General features: G+C 36.4%; 1 protein-coding gene and 1 pseudogene across 1 annotated transcript; one reads left to right on the top strand and one right to left on the bottom strand.

Annotated features, from left to right (window-relative positions):
• Positions 1-3659: 3659 nt before the first annotated feature.
• On the bottom strand, positions 3660-4743 carry LOC116480059 (heat shock factor protein 2-like; annotated as a pseudogene).
• A 2379-nt stretch (positions 4744-7122) lies between these two features.
• On the top strand, positions 7123-13453 carry LOC116479970 (olfactory receptor 9K2). The gene is made up of 3 exons (XM_058426129.1): positions 7123-7233; positions 7541-7623; positions 10564-13453. Exon 3 carries the CDS (start codon positions 10573-10575, stop codon positions 11512-11514), a length of 942 nt encoding a protein of 313 aa, XP_058282112.1. The 5' UTR covers positions 7123-7233; positions 7541-7623; positions 10564-10572; the 3' UTR covers positions 11515-13453.
• The last annotated feature ends 1442 nt before the right edge of the window (positions 13454-14895 follow it).

Below are 14895 nucleotides of genomic sequence, written 5' to 3'. Positions count from 1 at the left end.
CAGAAGATTTCCCAAGCAAATGGAAAGCAAAAAAAAAAACAAAGCAGGGGTTGCAATCCTAGTCTCTGATAAAACAGACTGTAAGCCAACAAAGATAAAAAAAAGACAAGGGCATTACATAATGGTAAAGGGATCAATGCAACAAGAAGAGCTAACTATACCACATATATATGCACCCAATACAGGAGCAACCAGATTCATAAAGCAAGTTCTTAGAGACCTACAAAAAGACTTAGACTCCCACACAAAAATAGTGGGAGACTTTAACACCCCACTGTCAATATTAGACAGATCAACAAGACAGAAAATTAACAAGGATATTTAGGACTTGAACTCAGCTCTGGACCAAGCCAACTTAATAGACATCTACAGAACCCTCCAACCAAAATCAACAGAATATACATTCTTCTCAATACCACATTGCACTTATTCTAAAATTGACCACACAATTGCAAGTAAAACACTCCTCAACAAATGCAAAAGAATGGAAATTAAAACTCTCTCAGACTACAGTGCAATCAAATTAAAACTCAGGGTTAAGAAACTCACTCAAAACCACAAAACTACATGGAAACTGAACAACCTGTTCCTGAGTGGCTACTGGGTAAATAATGAAATTAAGGCAGAAATAAATAAGTTATTTAAAACCAATGAGAACAAAGACACAATGTACCAGAATCTCTGGGACACAGCTAAAGCAGTGTTCAGAAGGAAATTTATAGCACTAAATGCCCACAGGAGAAAGCAGGAAAGATCTAAAATTGAAGCCCTAACATCACAATTAAAAGAACTAGAGAAGCAAGAGCAAACAAATTCAAAAGCTAGCAGAAGACAAAAAATAACTAAGATTGGAGCAGAACTGAAGGAGATAGAGACATGAAAAACCTTCAAAAAAATCAATGAATCCAGCAGATGGTTTTTTGAAAAGATTAACAAAATAGGCCACTAGCCAGACTAATAAAGAAGAAAAAAGAGAAGAATCAAGTAGACACAATAAAAAATGATAAAGGGGATATCACCACCGATCCCACAGAAAAGAGACAAACTACCATCAGAGAATACTATAAATACCTGTATGCAAATCAACTAGAAAATCTAGAAGAAATGGATAAATTCCTGGACACATACACCCTCCCAAGACTAAACCAGGAAGAAGTCAAATCCCTGAATAGACCAATAACAAGTTCTGAAATTAAGGCAGGAATTAATAGCCTACCAAGAAAAATAAGCCCAGGACCAGGCGGATTCACAGCTAAATTCTTTCAGAGGTACAAGGAGGAGCTGGTACCATTCCTTCTGAAACTATTCCAAACAATAGAAAAAGAGGGACTCCTCTCTAACTGATTTATGAAGCCAGCATCATCTCAATACCAAAACCTGGCAGAGACATAACAAAAAAAGAAATTTCAGGCTGATATCCCTGATGAACATCGATGCAAAAATCCTAAATAAAATACTGGCAAACTGAATCCAGCAGTACATCAAAAAGCTTATCCTCCACGATCAAGTTGGCTTCATCCCTGGGATGCAAGGCGGGTTCAACATATGCAAATCAATAAATGTAAGCAATCACATAAACAGAACCAGTGACAAAAACCACATGATTATCTCAGTTGATTCAGAAAAGGTCTTCAACAAAATTCAACAGTGCTTAATGCTAAAAACTCTCAATAAACTAGGTAGTGATGGAATGTATCTCAAAATAGTAAGAGCTATTTATGACAAACCCACAGCCAATATCACACTGAATAGGCAAAAGCTAGAAGCATTCCCTTTGAAAGCCAGCACAACACAAGGATGCCCTCTCTCACCACTCCTATTCAACATAGTATTGGAAATTCTGGCCAGGGCAATCAGGCAAGAGAAAGAAATAAAGGGTATTCAAATAGGAAAAGAGGAAGTCAAATTGTCTCTGTTTGCAGATGACATGAGTGTATATTTAGAAAACCCCATTGTCTCAGCCCAGTATCTCCTTAAGCTGGTAAGCAACTTCAGCAAAGTCTCAGGATACAGAATCAATGTGCAAAAATCACAAGCATTCCTCTACACTAATAATGGACAAGCAGAAAGCCAAATCATGAGTGAACTCCCATCCACAATTGCTACAAAGAGAATAAAATATCTAGGCATACAACTTACAAGGGATGTCAAAGATCTCTTCAAGGAGAACTACAAACTACTGCTCAAGGAAATAAGAGAAGACACAAACAAATGGAAAAACATTCCATGCTCATGGATAGGAAGAATCAGTATTGTGAAAATGGCCATACTGCCCAAAGTAATTAATAGATTCAATGCTATCCCCATCAAGCTACCATTGACTTTCTTCACACAATTAGAAAAAACTACTTTAAATTTCATGTGGAACCTAAAAAGAGCCCGTATAGCCAAGATAATCCTAAGCAAAAGGAACAAAGCTGAAGGCATCATGCTACCTGACTTCAAACCATACTACAAGGCTACAGTAAATGTAACAGCATGGTACTGGTACCAAAACAGATATATAGACCAATGGAATAGAACAGAGCCCTCAGAAATAACACCACACATGTCCAGCCATCTGATGTTTGACATATCTGACAAAAACAAGCAATGGGGAAGGATTCCCTATTTAATAAATGGTGTTGGGAAAACTAGCTAGCCACATGCAGAAAACTGAAACTGGACCCCTTTCTTACATCTTGCACAAATATTAACTCAAGATAGATTAAAGACTTAAATGTCAGATCTAAAACCACAAAAAAACCTAGAATAAAACCTAGGCAATACCATTCAGGACATAGGCATGGGCAAAGACTTCATGACTAAAACACCAAAAGCAATGGCAACAAAAGCCAAAATTGACAAATGGGATCTAATTAAACTAAAAAGCTTCTGCACAGCAAAAGAAACTATCATCAGAGTGAACAGACAACCTACAGAATGGGAGAAAATTTCTGCAATCTATCCATCTGACAAAGGGCTTTTTTAAGTTTTAATAAAGGGCTAATAACCAGAATCTACACATAACTTAAACAAATGTACAAGAAAAAAACAAACAATACCATCAAAAAGTGGGTGAAGGATATGAACAGACACTTCTCAAAAGAAGACATTTATGTGGCCAACAAACATACGAAGAAAAGCTCATCATCACTGGTCATTAGAGAAATGCAAATCAAAACCACAATGAGATACCATCTCATGCCAGTTAGAATGGCGATCATTAAAAAGTCAGGAAACAACAGATGCTGGAGAGGATGTGGTGAAATAGGAATGCTTTTACACTGTTGGTGGGAGTATAAATTAATTCAACCATTGTGGAAGACAGTGTGGTGATTCCTCAAGGATCTAGAACCAGAAATACCATTTGACCCAGCAATCCCATTACTGGGTATATACTCAAAAGATTATAAATCATTTGACTATAAGAACTCATGCACATGTATGTTTATTGCCACACTATTCACAATAGCAAGGACTTGGAACAACCCAAATGCCCATTCACGATAGACTGGATAAAGAAAATACGGCACATATACACCATGGAATAATATGCAGCCATAAAAAAGGATGAGTTCATGTCCTTTGCAGGGACATGGATGAAGCTGGAAACCATCATTGTCAGCAAACACACACAAGAACAGAAAACCAAACACAGCATGTTCTCACTCATGAGATTAGGGATTCTCACTTAGGGATTCTCTGGCTGGTTCACTCTGCTCTCCACTGTGAATGGCAGGTGCATACTCATCTTCATTGTCTTCTTCAACAATGACAATATCAGGGTACTGGCTACAATTGGAGGGATCAGATATAACATCCTGGAGATAGATATATATATGTATATATATATATATGAGATATATGCATATGATATAATATCCCAGTTTCTGGAATAACTGGGATATTTTCTTCATTTGCATTATCATCAGTAACATTGTAAATAATCATGTCATCTGAAATCATCTCCCTTGGCTTTAAACCTTCAGTCCTACTGTGTGGAACTTTATGACGGTGATTATCAGTTGGTTCTTTGATTATGTGCTGAAACAGATTCTTCTTTTGGGCTCCATTAGTGTTTAAAGTAGAAGCCTTTTAAGTTTTAAACTCACAAGTTGGTTATTTTGAACCAATGCAACAGTAAACTGGACAATTTTTGAATAACTTGTTCCTGTTGTGCATGCTTTGCTCGTAATTCTGACACCTCCTTCTAAAGGGACTCATTCTAACTTTTTAATTCAGAAAGCCTGTACTCAATAGTTTCCTGTTTTATTGGAATCTTCTGAGCACTACCTATAATTTTTTTAAAATTCTTCCTGAAGAATTTTTATTTTCTTCTGGTTTTGAAGATGAAACCTTCCTTTTAATGTTCTCCAGCAAGTCATCCTGTCCTTGTTTGAAGTAAGGATGCTGAAATTCCACAGGACCATCTCTTTCCTGCTTTACAATTTCAGAGTCGATATGTACTACTTTACAGAAATCACACATATTCAGTTGCCTCACAAAGCTTGCCATATTATTGTGCTTGAAATATTTGGTAAGAATTTCTTTTGCAAATCGTTGCTCATCCAAGACCAGAAAACTTTGGCCATTCTGGTTCCAGGTGATGAATTCATTAGTGTGGGTTTCCTCCACAAGCGTCCACAGCTTGCTGAGGAAAGCTGGCAGTTCAAACTCTGCTTCCTTGTTAACAGGGGTGCAGGGATTCCAAATTCTACATCCAAACGCGGTGGTAGCGTTGGTGGCAGCAACCGGAATCATTTGTTAAAGATTCAGTTGTTAGACCAACTGGATGTCATTACTTTAGAAAGGTGAGTAACTGTCATCCAGGATATAATCTGTGCTCTTCATTAGCGACAAATATATGAAACAATTACAGGTCCAAGTACAAGGGGTCAAAATGGGAATGTCAGCCACCACTGTAAAACCAGCAACTCATTCTCAACTGTTTTTTGCTGGATGCCTGCATGACATTTGGCCCTGCTGAATGAATATTCTTACTGCTTAACAGAGGGATAATTTTACTAGGGGAACACAACAATTGATAAAATGAGCTCTAAATTCAGTCTCCTTACTGAACACATTCATTTTGCTGAACCAACTGAGAGGTGAAGCCGGCTGGGCTTCTGGGTCTGGTGGGGACTTGGAGAACTTTTCTGTCTAGCTAAAGGATTGTAAACACACCAATCAGCGCTCTGTGTCTAGGTAAAGGTTTGTAAACGCACCAATCAGCACTCTGTAAAAACGCACCAATCAGCACTCTGTGTCTAGCTGAAGGTTTGTAAACACACCAATCAGCACTCTGTAAAAACAGACCAATCAGCACTCTGAAAAATGGACCAATCAGCGCTCTGTAAAATGGACCAATCAGCAGCACATGGGTGGGGCCAAATAAGGTGATTAAAGCAACCTGCTAGGGTCCTCTTCTACCCTGTGGAACCTTTGTTTTTTAGCTTAGCAGCAAATCTTGCTGCTGCTCACTCGTTGGGTCTGTACTGCTTTTATGAGCTGTAAAATTCACCACCAAGGTCTGCAGCTTCACTCCTGAAGCAAGTGAGACTACAAACCCACCAAGAGGAAGAACAACTCCAGAGGTGCTGCCTTTATGAGCTGTAACACTCATTGCAAAGGTCTGCAGCTTCACTCCTTTTGTTTTGTTTTGTTTCTTTTCCTTTTTTTTTTTGTTTTTTAATTATTATTAGACTTTAAGTTCTAGGGTACATGCGCACAATGTGCAGGTTTGTTACGTATGTATACATGTGCCATGTTGGTGTGCTGCACTCATTAATTCGTCATTTACATTAGGTATATCTCCTAATGCTATCCATCCCCCCTCCCCACCACCTTATGACAGGCCCTGATGTGTGATGTTCCCCACCCTGTGTCCAAGTGTTGTCGTTGTTCAATTTCCACTTATGAGTGAGAACGTGCGGTGTTTGGTTTTCTGTCCTTGCGATAGTTTACTGAGAATGATGGTTTACAGTTTCATCCGTGTCCCAACAAAGGACATGAACTCATCCTTTTTTATGGCTGCATAGTATTCCATGGTGTATATGTGCCACATTTTCTTAATCCAGTCTATCATTGATGGACATTTGGGTTGGTTCCAAGTCAGTGAGACCACGAACCCACCGGGAGGAACGAACAACTCCAGACTCACCACCTTTATTAGCTGTAGCACTCACCGCGAAGGTCTGCAGCTTCATTCCTGAAGCCAGCGAGACCAGGAACCCACTGGGAGGAACAAACAACTCCAGACACGCCATCTTTAAGAGGGTTTAAGAGCTGTAACTCACTTCTGAAGTCAGTGAGACCACAAACCCACCAAAAAGAAGAAACTCCAGACTCATCTGAACATCTGAAGGAACAAACTCCGGACACACCATCTTTAAGAACTTTAACACTCACTGGAAGGAACCAACAGTTCTTTAAATTATTTTGAACTATATACAGGGACTGATGAGAAGTTACTAACTTAATACATGACACCTGAATAAACAACTTTAAAGCAATTAAAATTACAATATAAACACAACTTTAGATCCAGTTAATCATGTGGCCTTTACTTGATGGATTAGAGGACATTTGTTGGATTTTGCCCATATCATGGTCATGCTATTCTATCTTTCTTCTCAATTACTATTGAGAAAATATAGTTAAAAAGTCATCAAGGAGAGATTTGGGTGAATAGAATTCTGAAAGTAAATATGAAATTAACTTTATGACTAGGACTCAAAATTTTCCTACAAATGGCATTATGAACCACAACATTTCCTTTCATATCTATTTCTACTTGCTTATCAAAAACTGTGCTATAGTGATAAATTGAAAATGCTGCTTTTTCAGTGAAGAAATTAAAATTAAAAGATCCTTGTGATTTTTTCTAAAGAATGTCTTATATGTACTTTAAGTACTCTTAGGCTTTTTAAAAAAATCTAGAATCTCTGAGATCTTCATGGATCTTGCTTCTAGATCCTAGAAGTCATTAATTAATTGACTTGTGTTCTTCTCTCCCAGAGGTACTGTCTCCCAGAAGATAAAGGAAATCTCAATACTGTAATTATATGAAAAAGTTATAGCAAAACCAAAGCCCTCATGGATAACTGCTGTTGATATTTTGGCAGTATTCAGAGATGCCAAAGAGCTCAAGACTTCTACTTGCATATCCATGACAATCTATCCTCTTGCCTTGAAAGCATACAAGCTTCTGAGAATTCAGGATAGATAATATCCTGTGGATTTATTCCTCAGGTTCACTTTGCTTAACTATAGACTATTGTTCCTGGAGTCACTTCAGTTTTGGCAGAACATGATTTGAAAAATTCACCTTGACTCTCTTCTAAAGAGGACTATAAAATTTTTCAGGAAATCAACTACTGAAAAAAGGACTGTTTTTAAAATAGAGCAATGAGGCACATAAGCCACATTTATCTATGGGAAGAATCTAAAACTGTAATAACAAATGTGGACTTGTGGGGAATGATTCATTTTATTTCAAAGTAATTATTTTTCAGTACTTATGGCAGTCATTAATTAACTTTATGTTTATCCTTTCTAGAATTAAAACAATAAACGAGGAAAACGTTGGAACTCTGCTGATTGATTTTTAACAGAATCTGACAAGTTACTAAGCAATACAAGGTAAAAGTAACTTTTAAAACATGTAAGTTTTTGAAAAATAAGTCACAAACTGACTACTTGTTGGCTTCTGTGGGAAGACCTCCCTTTTCCAGGTAAAAAATGTCATCATCAATGCATTTATTAACATTTATAATGTCACAATGTTTATAACATTTATAATGTCACAATGTTTATAACATTTATGATATAAATTTATTTTAATAAATTTGTTTTTTACATTCTTCTCTGATTCTGCATACTCATTATCATTCAGCTTTTTTCTATCTAATAAATATGTATTGAATTATTGTCATTCACTAGATTCAGAACATTATGTTGACAATACGCAGCAAACAAGCTGAGTTTGATGTTAAGGATATTATTGTCAAGTGAGGAATAATTACTATTTAATAATAAATTATAATGTTGAAATGAGTTTGGTAGAAATAAATCTTAGAAATTAAAATAATCTGTTTTGCCTCTAGATGAGAGTGAAACGAAGATAAATGATATATATTATTTTTCAAAAAATGATTTTTCATGCTTACTTCAGTCAGCTTTCTTTCACTTCTTAAATATCTCACACCTTTTCAGATCCTAAGTGCAATCTAATGTAAGCTCTTACTACTTTTTAATTATTTACATATTTAATTTTTGATAAAACAGGTGAATATTTTATTTTCAACATGTAATACAGTCTTAAATAATGATAACATCTTATGCAACTTTTCTCTTAATAATCGTTTTTCTCAGGCAAAATATTCCATTTCTCCAAGAGTTCTTCATCTCTCTAAACTTTTAACAGATTGATTCTTCCCCTCAACTGAGAATGTTTTGTCCAAAAATGACCATATATGTTATTAATTTTCAACCTAATAAGCACTATTTGGTATGAATATGGGACTGAGCACTGAAAAGTATAATAAAAATAATGGCTAACATTTACTAATTACTTAGTTTACCATAAATGGTGCTAAGTGATTTATATACATATGTCATTTTCTATTCCCAAGAAAACTTTGAGGACTCTTATTTCCACTTTATATATGAGAATACAGTAGCATAGATTGAGAGCATAAGTAACTTGTCCAAGGTCCCATTTAGAAAGTGAGAGAAGCAGAACTGGAGCCTAGATTTATTTAAACCTAAAACCCATACTAACCACTGCAGTATTAGATAGATAGTTTTTATGTTTTTCTCTGTTTCTGCGTGATCATTATCATTCAACTTTTATCTATAATAAATATGTATTGATTACCTGCCATTTACCAGACACATAACGTTATGCTGACAATATATGGAGAACAAATTGAACTTTGTCTTAAGTAAGTTATTGTCAAGTGAAGAATAATTAATATGTAATCTCAATATTAAAATATGGTGACAGTTGCTCTCTTCAAATTGTCTTTGGATGAGATGTTTTGACCCAGGTTGAAGAATTAGAGATTTTATTTGGAAATAGGAAATTTTAGCTACACTCTAAAGTACAAGCAGAAGTAAGGTAGGGGAACAGGAAGGGTCCTTTATTTAAAGTTGATATAGTACAGTGATTAATCATTAATGACGATTAAAAGCATGGATTCTGGAGCCTGTTTTCCTGGCTTCAAATCTTGATTCTGACTGCAGTAAGTGAATTTCAGCAGACTTCATTTCTCTGTATCTCAATGTACTCATCTGTAAACTCGGGGATATAATAATAACCACTTAATGTTATTATTATATGGATTAAATGAGCCACTATGAAAGCATTTAGAAAAGTGTCTGGCACATAAAAAGTGCCATATACATATTTGTTATCATTGTTGCCTAGACAGAATCGTGCACGTAGAGCCCTTAGGACAGAGAAAGAGTGGCTTGTATTGTTAACATATGAAGTTAAAAAATCTATTTGAGCAGTAATGAGTTAATAATGGCTACAAAAGTTGTATTCAGGGCAAATAAAAGTGTAATCAGCAATGCCCCCAAATGTATCCTTTGCAGTATTAATTTCTAAAGTAACTCTTTTATCTTGGAAGAGTTCTACTGTAGATCTCTTTAAAGAACTGCAAGTCACATGGACACATGGAGGGGAAAAACACACACTGGAGGCTTTTGCAGGGTGGAAGGTGGGAGGAGGGAGAGGATCAGGAAAAATAACTAATGGGTACTAGGCTTAATACCCTGGTGATTAAATGATCTGTACAGCAAAACCCCATGACACAAATTTACCTATGTGACAAACCTGCACTTGCATCCCTGAACTTAAAAGTTAAAACAAAGATCTCCAAGTCTTGGGATCAAGAAATGAAGGGAAGTTTTCTTTATGAAAGTGCTTTGATGGCCCATCTGGGACAGAAATTCTTGAATGTGTAATAATTTTGTGCTTGGTTGTGCACACCTTTTATCTTAGTGGGTACATAACTTCCATCAGAATCCAGTTTCCATGACTTGTGAAAGGTAATTGCACTTCTCAAGTAGTTTTTTTTTTTTAACTCAGTCACTTCCTTTATATTTGTTGGTACTCCAAATTAAGTCCCTGTTTTCCTAAACTTGACTACTAAAACCCCAAATATCTCCCAACCCAAACTACCTAATGTGCTTCCCAAAGTCATTTATTAAATTAATTGTGCTCTCTTCCAGTCACTGCTTCATGATGTTGAAGTTATTGTGTGAATCATGAGTGGGAAATGTATAGAGAAGTGATACTTGGAAATGTGAAAGGCATTTGGGTGAAAGGCATTGTATTAGATGCAGAGGCAAAAAACCTAACTCTAACACTTAAAGATTTAAGAAATACAACTAATCTTTGGTTTCAACAGCAATTGATTGCCTTTAAGTCACGGTATACTTATGAGGCTAAAATTAATAATAACATTAATTTAAAAATAGCTTTGTAAATCCTAATACCATAAGAGATTATTTGTAATGCTAGGATCCAAACCAAGAGTTCATTTGTATATTTTGCCCTGTGCCTCTCAACAGGTTTCTACCATGGGTGACAGGGGAACAAGCAATCACTCAGAAATGACTGACTTCATTCTTGCAGGCTTCAGGGTACGCCCAGAGCTCCACATTCTCCTCTTCCTGCTATTTTTGTTTGTTTATGCCATGATCCTTCTAGGGAATGTTGGGATGATGACCATTATTATTACTGATCCTCGGCTGAACACACCAATGTATTTTTTCCTAGGCAATCTCTCCTTCATTGATCTTTTCTATTCATCTGTTATTGCACCCAAGGCTATGATCAACTTCTGGTCTGAAAACAAGTCTATCTCCTTTGCAGGCTGTGTGGCCCAGCTCTTTCTCTTTGCCCTCTTCATTGTGACCGAGGGATTTCTCCTGGCGGCCATGGCTTATGACCGCTTTATTGCCATCTGCAACCCTCTGCTCTACTCTGTTCAAATGTCCACACGTCTCTGTACTCAGTTGGTGGCTGGTTCCTATTTTTGTGGCTGCATTAGCTCAGTTATTCAGACTAGCATGACATTTACTTTATCTTTTTGTGCTTCTCGGGCTGTTGACCACTTTTACTGTGATTCTCGCCCACTTCAGAGACTATCTTGTTCTGACCTCTTTATCCATAGAATGATATCTTTTTCTTTATCATGTATTATTATCTTGCCTACTATCATAGTCATTATAGTATCTTACATGTATATTGTGTCCACAGTTCTAAAGATACACTCTACTGAGGGACGTAAGAAGGCCTTCTCCACCTGCAGCTCTCACCTGGGAGTTGTCAGTGTGCTGTATGGTGCTGTCTTTTTTATGTATCTCACTCCTGACAGATTTCCTGAGCTGAGTAAAGTGGCATCCTTATGTTACTCCCTAGTCACTCCCATGTTGAATCCTTTGATTTACTCTCTGAGGAACAAAGATGTCCAAGAGGCTCTAAAAAAATTTCTAGAGAAGAAAAATATTATTCTTTGATTATTATTTCTCTTTTGCCAATTGTATTGTGGCTATTTAATACACCTGTGGTCATTAATAAAAGTTACTCTCCTGAATGTCATAAAAATACTCTTAGTAGACTTTTTCATGTGATGTGCTCTTTCCATATTTTACTTTTTACCTCCCAAGATATCATTAATTCTGAAAATCTTGGATATTGGAGATATCCTGGACATTAGAGAAGTATTTTTACGATAAACCCTCTCACTGGTCTTCAACATTTTATTTCACAGAATTTATATCTATTGATTCTTGTGGCATAATGTAGAACAATATTTTGTATTTTGTTATAGTGCTTCAGCAAGATTTTATCTGGTGTTTGTCTACACACAATCATGGGTAGTTGACAAAGGTACCCAGATTATTTTTAAATAAAATATGTCTTTAATTTTATAGCTAGTTTCATTAGCATGTTCAATGAGTATTAAGTTTTCACCTTGTGTGCACTAGATAGGAAGTACTAATAATAAGAAACAAACTATAAGTAATCTTTACTATATACATTAATTTGGAAAATTTTATACTTCATTGTTGTGGAGTGCTCTAAGGTACTGCTAGTTGCTGGATCCTAGTGCAGAGAACTAAAATAGGAAATAGAGATCTTCAAACATTTTGATCAATCATGCCCTCAATTTTGATCTTCATGATTTTGTCTTGTGTTAATAATTGATAAGGAATAGTTAATAAGGTATAGAATCAGGGAAGTCATCAAAACAGATTATGATCCGAAATTTACTTATCTATGCCTCTTAATATAGGTATATATTTGATTAATCTTATTGAATATCTATATAATATGTTCTGGCCTTACAGTGGGCTCAGGGATAAATAACCTCATTATTTTGAAAGTTTAAAAGTTAGTGAGATAGTCAAATCCTTGGGCATAAAACCGAAATCCAGACATTTTGCCAAAGGTACTCATAGAGATCACAAAGTGGGGTGCCTGAAAGAAGGTGGTTGGTAATCAGAGAAACCCTTGTTGGGCTACATGGAACATTGATCAAAGGGGGATTAGACTGAAGTCAGGTTTATAATATTGATGTGGGCTCAATGGTATGTCGATATTAATGAACAAAGGCAAATTTTTTAAACTGCAGGTAAAAGACCCAAAATATATTAACTGACTAGTATGAAGAGAATGTACAAAAGATGGTATGTTATCCCATTTTTGAAATTGTGTGTGTGTGTGTGGTCATGGTATGAACAGATAAAAAGTATAGGAGCTCTCAGAAAACCTGAAATAAAGGGGGAACTTTCTTGCCTTGATGAACATGTATAAAAAACCTACAGTGAACATTTTAAATGACAAGAAACTGGAAGCTTTCCTGCTATTATCAGGAAAAATGCAAGGATGCCTTCTCTCACCACACCTTTTCAATATTTTAATGGAAGTGCTAGCCAATGCAACAAGATAAGAAAAGGAAATAAAAGTGTTATGGGTTGAATGGTATTCCCTCAAAATTCATGTGTTGAAGCCCTAAACCCTAGTACTTCAGAATGTGACTTTAATTAGTGATAGGGTCTTCAAAGATGTAATTGAGTTAAAATAAGGCTGTAGGATAAATCCTAATTCAGTATCATTTGTGTCCCTATAGAAAGAGGAGATTAGGGCACACAGAGGGACACCGGGGTACATGTGCACAGAACATCAGCCATGTGAAGAATCAACAAGAGGGCAACCATCTGCAAGCTAAGGAAAGAGGGCTCAGAGAAAACCAACTCTGCTGACACCTTGATCTTGGACTTCCAGCCTCCATCACTAAGAAAATTAATTTCTGTTGTTTAAGAACCCAGTGTGTGGTGTTTGTTATGGGATCTCCAGCAAATTCATACAAATAGGTCTATAAATTGGAAAAGAAGAGAAAACTTTCCTTGTTTGCAGATAACATATCTATATAGAAAATTAAAAATAATAAACCCTTCTGAAACTACTAAGTGGTTAATGCAAAGTTGCTGAATATAAGGTTAATATACAAATGCCAATTTCTTTTTTACATACCAGCAATGAATATTTGGATTTTAAAATTAAGAACACGACTCTGTAGGTGATATCAGCAAGGTGGCAGTATAGGAATTTCTAGCCCTGATTCCCTCACGGCAACATTAATTTGACAATGAACCAAAATACTTTTATGAGAATTCTAGAATGCACTTAAGAAGTTGCAGTACCCCCAGGCAACCACAAAGCCAAGGAAAGCAACAATGAAATGGGTAAGAAGAGAAATTTCATGTTGCCCACATCAGCTACTCTACCAAGCTGGCACAGCTCTGCACTAGGACAGCACCCTGCCTCATGACTTCTCCCTTGGGAACAAAGATAACAGTGCAGAATCCAAGCCAGAATCCAATATTCTAGCTTTTCAGAGGGCTGCAGGAGGGACTAATTTCTATCATTCTCCTCTAAGAGCACTGATGCAACTAGTATAGTTTTAGTGCCTGGGGGGCTTCTGAGAACAAAGGAGAGTGTGTATATGGGGTGGGAGTGGAGGTGGTTTGCTGTAGCTAGCATGGCTAGGTAGAATCAGAAAAAGCCACATAATTTGAGCCTTCTACTTCAGAGGCAAGGAGAGTGGCAGAGTGCACATCTGGTTATAGGATTTTTGGAAGGCTGCTTGAAGGAATGGAATCAGTTTTGCCTGACTCAGGATGCTGATGAGGAGCAGCAGTGGATACCTGGTGACCACTGAAACCAAGGAAAGACAGTACTAGAGAACTAACAGTACTGTGCAATGACACCAAAGAGGCAAGATATGAACTCCTGAAAAAGAAACTAGTAATCAGCTCTGAGAAATTGCATGAACAGGCTCAGAGAAGTCACATCTTCCCCCAAAAGGTTTCACATATCGCTGGAATTTCTAGAAGGGCTGATTGGGGAGGGTCTTTTATAAAAAGCCAGTCTGTAAAGGCTGGTAGATGTGGCTGTTTTTTCAAATGGGTGGGTTCCAATGTAAACTTATGAGACACATGACACATATGAGACATATGAGACACATGAAGAAAAAGATAAACAGAAAAACAAGGCTCAAAATAGGAACAAAATAAATCTTCAGTGACAGTTCTCAAGATCTGGAGATATATAATCTAAAGAATTGGAGACATAAAAAGAATTCAAAATAGCTATCATAAAGATGCTCCATGACTAAAGAAACTATGCATGAACAAAATGAGAATATCGACAAAAAGATATAAAATATAAAAAGAAGCAAACAAAAATTTTAGAGCTGAAGAATACAATACTTGAACTAAAATTTACTAGAGTTTTACAGCAGACTTCACAGAGCAGAAGAAAATCAGCAACTCAAAGAAAGGCCATGTGAAATTGTTCAGTAAGAGTAACAGCAACAAACAATAATAAACAGT

This window comes from Hylobates moloch, unplaced genomic scaffold (genome assembly GCF_009828535.3).
Source record: "Hylobates moloch isolate HMO894 unplaced genomic scaffold, HMol_V3 SCAFFOLD_13, whole genome shotgun sequence".
In the NCBI taxonomy this organism is placed as follows: Eukaryota; Metazoa; Chordata; class Mammalia; order Primates; family Hylobatidae; genus Hylobates; species Hylobates moloch.
This window is presented reverse-complemented; position numbering and strand designations above follow the sequence as displayed.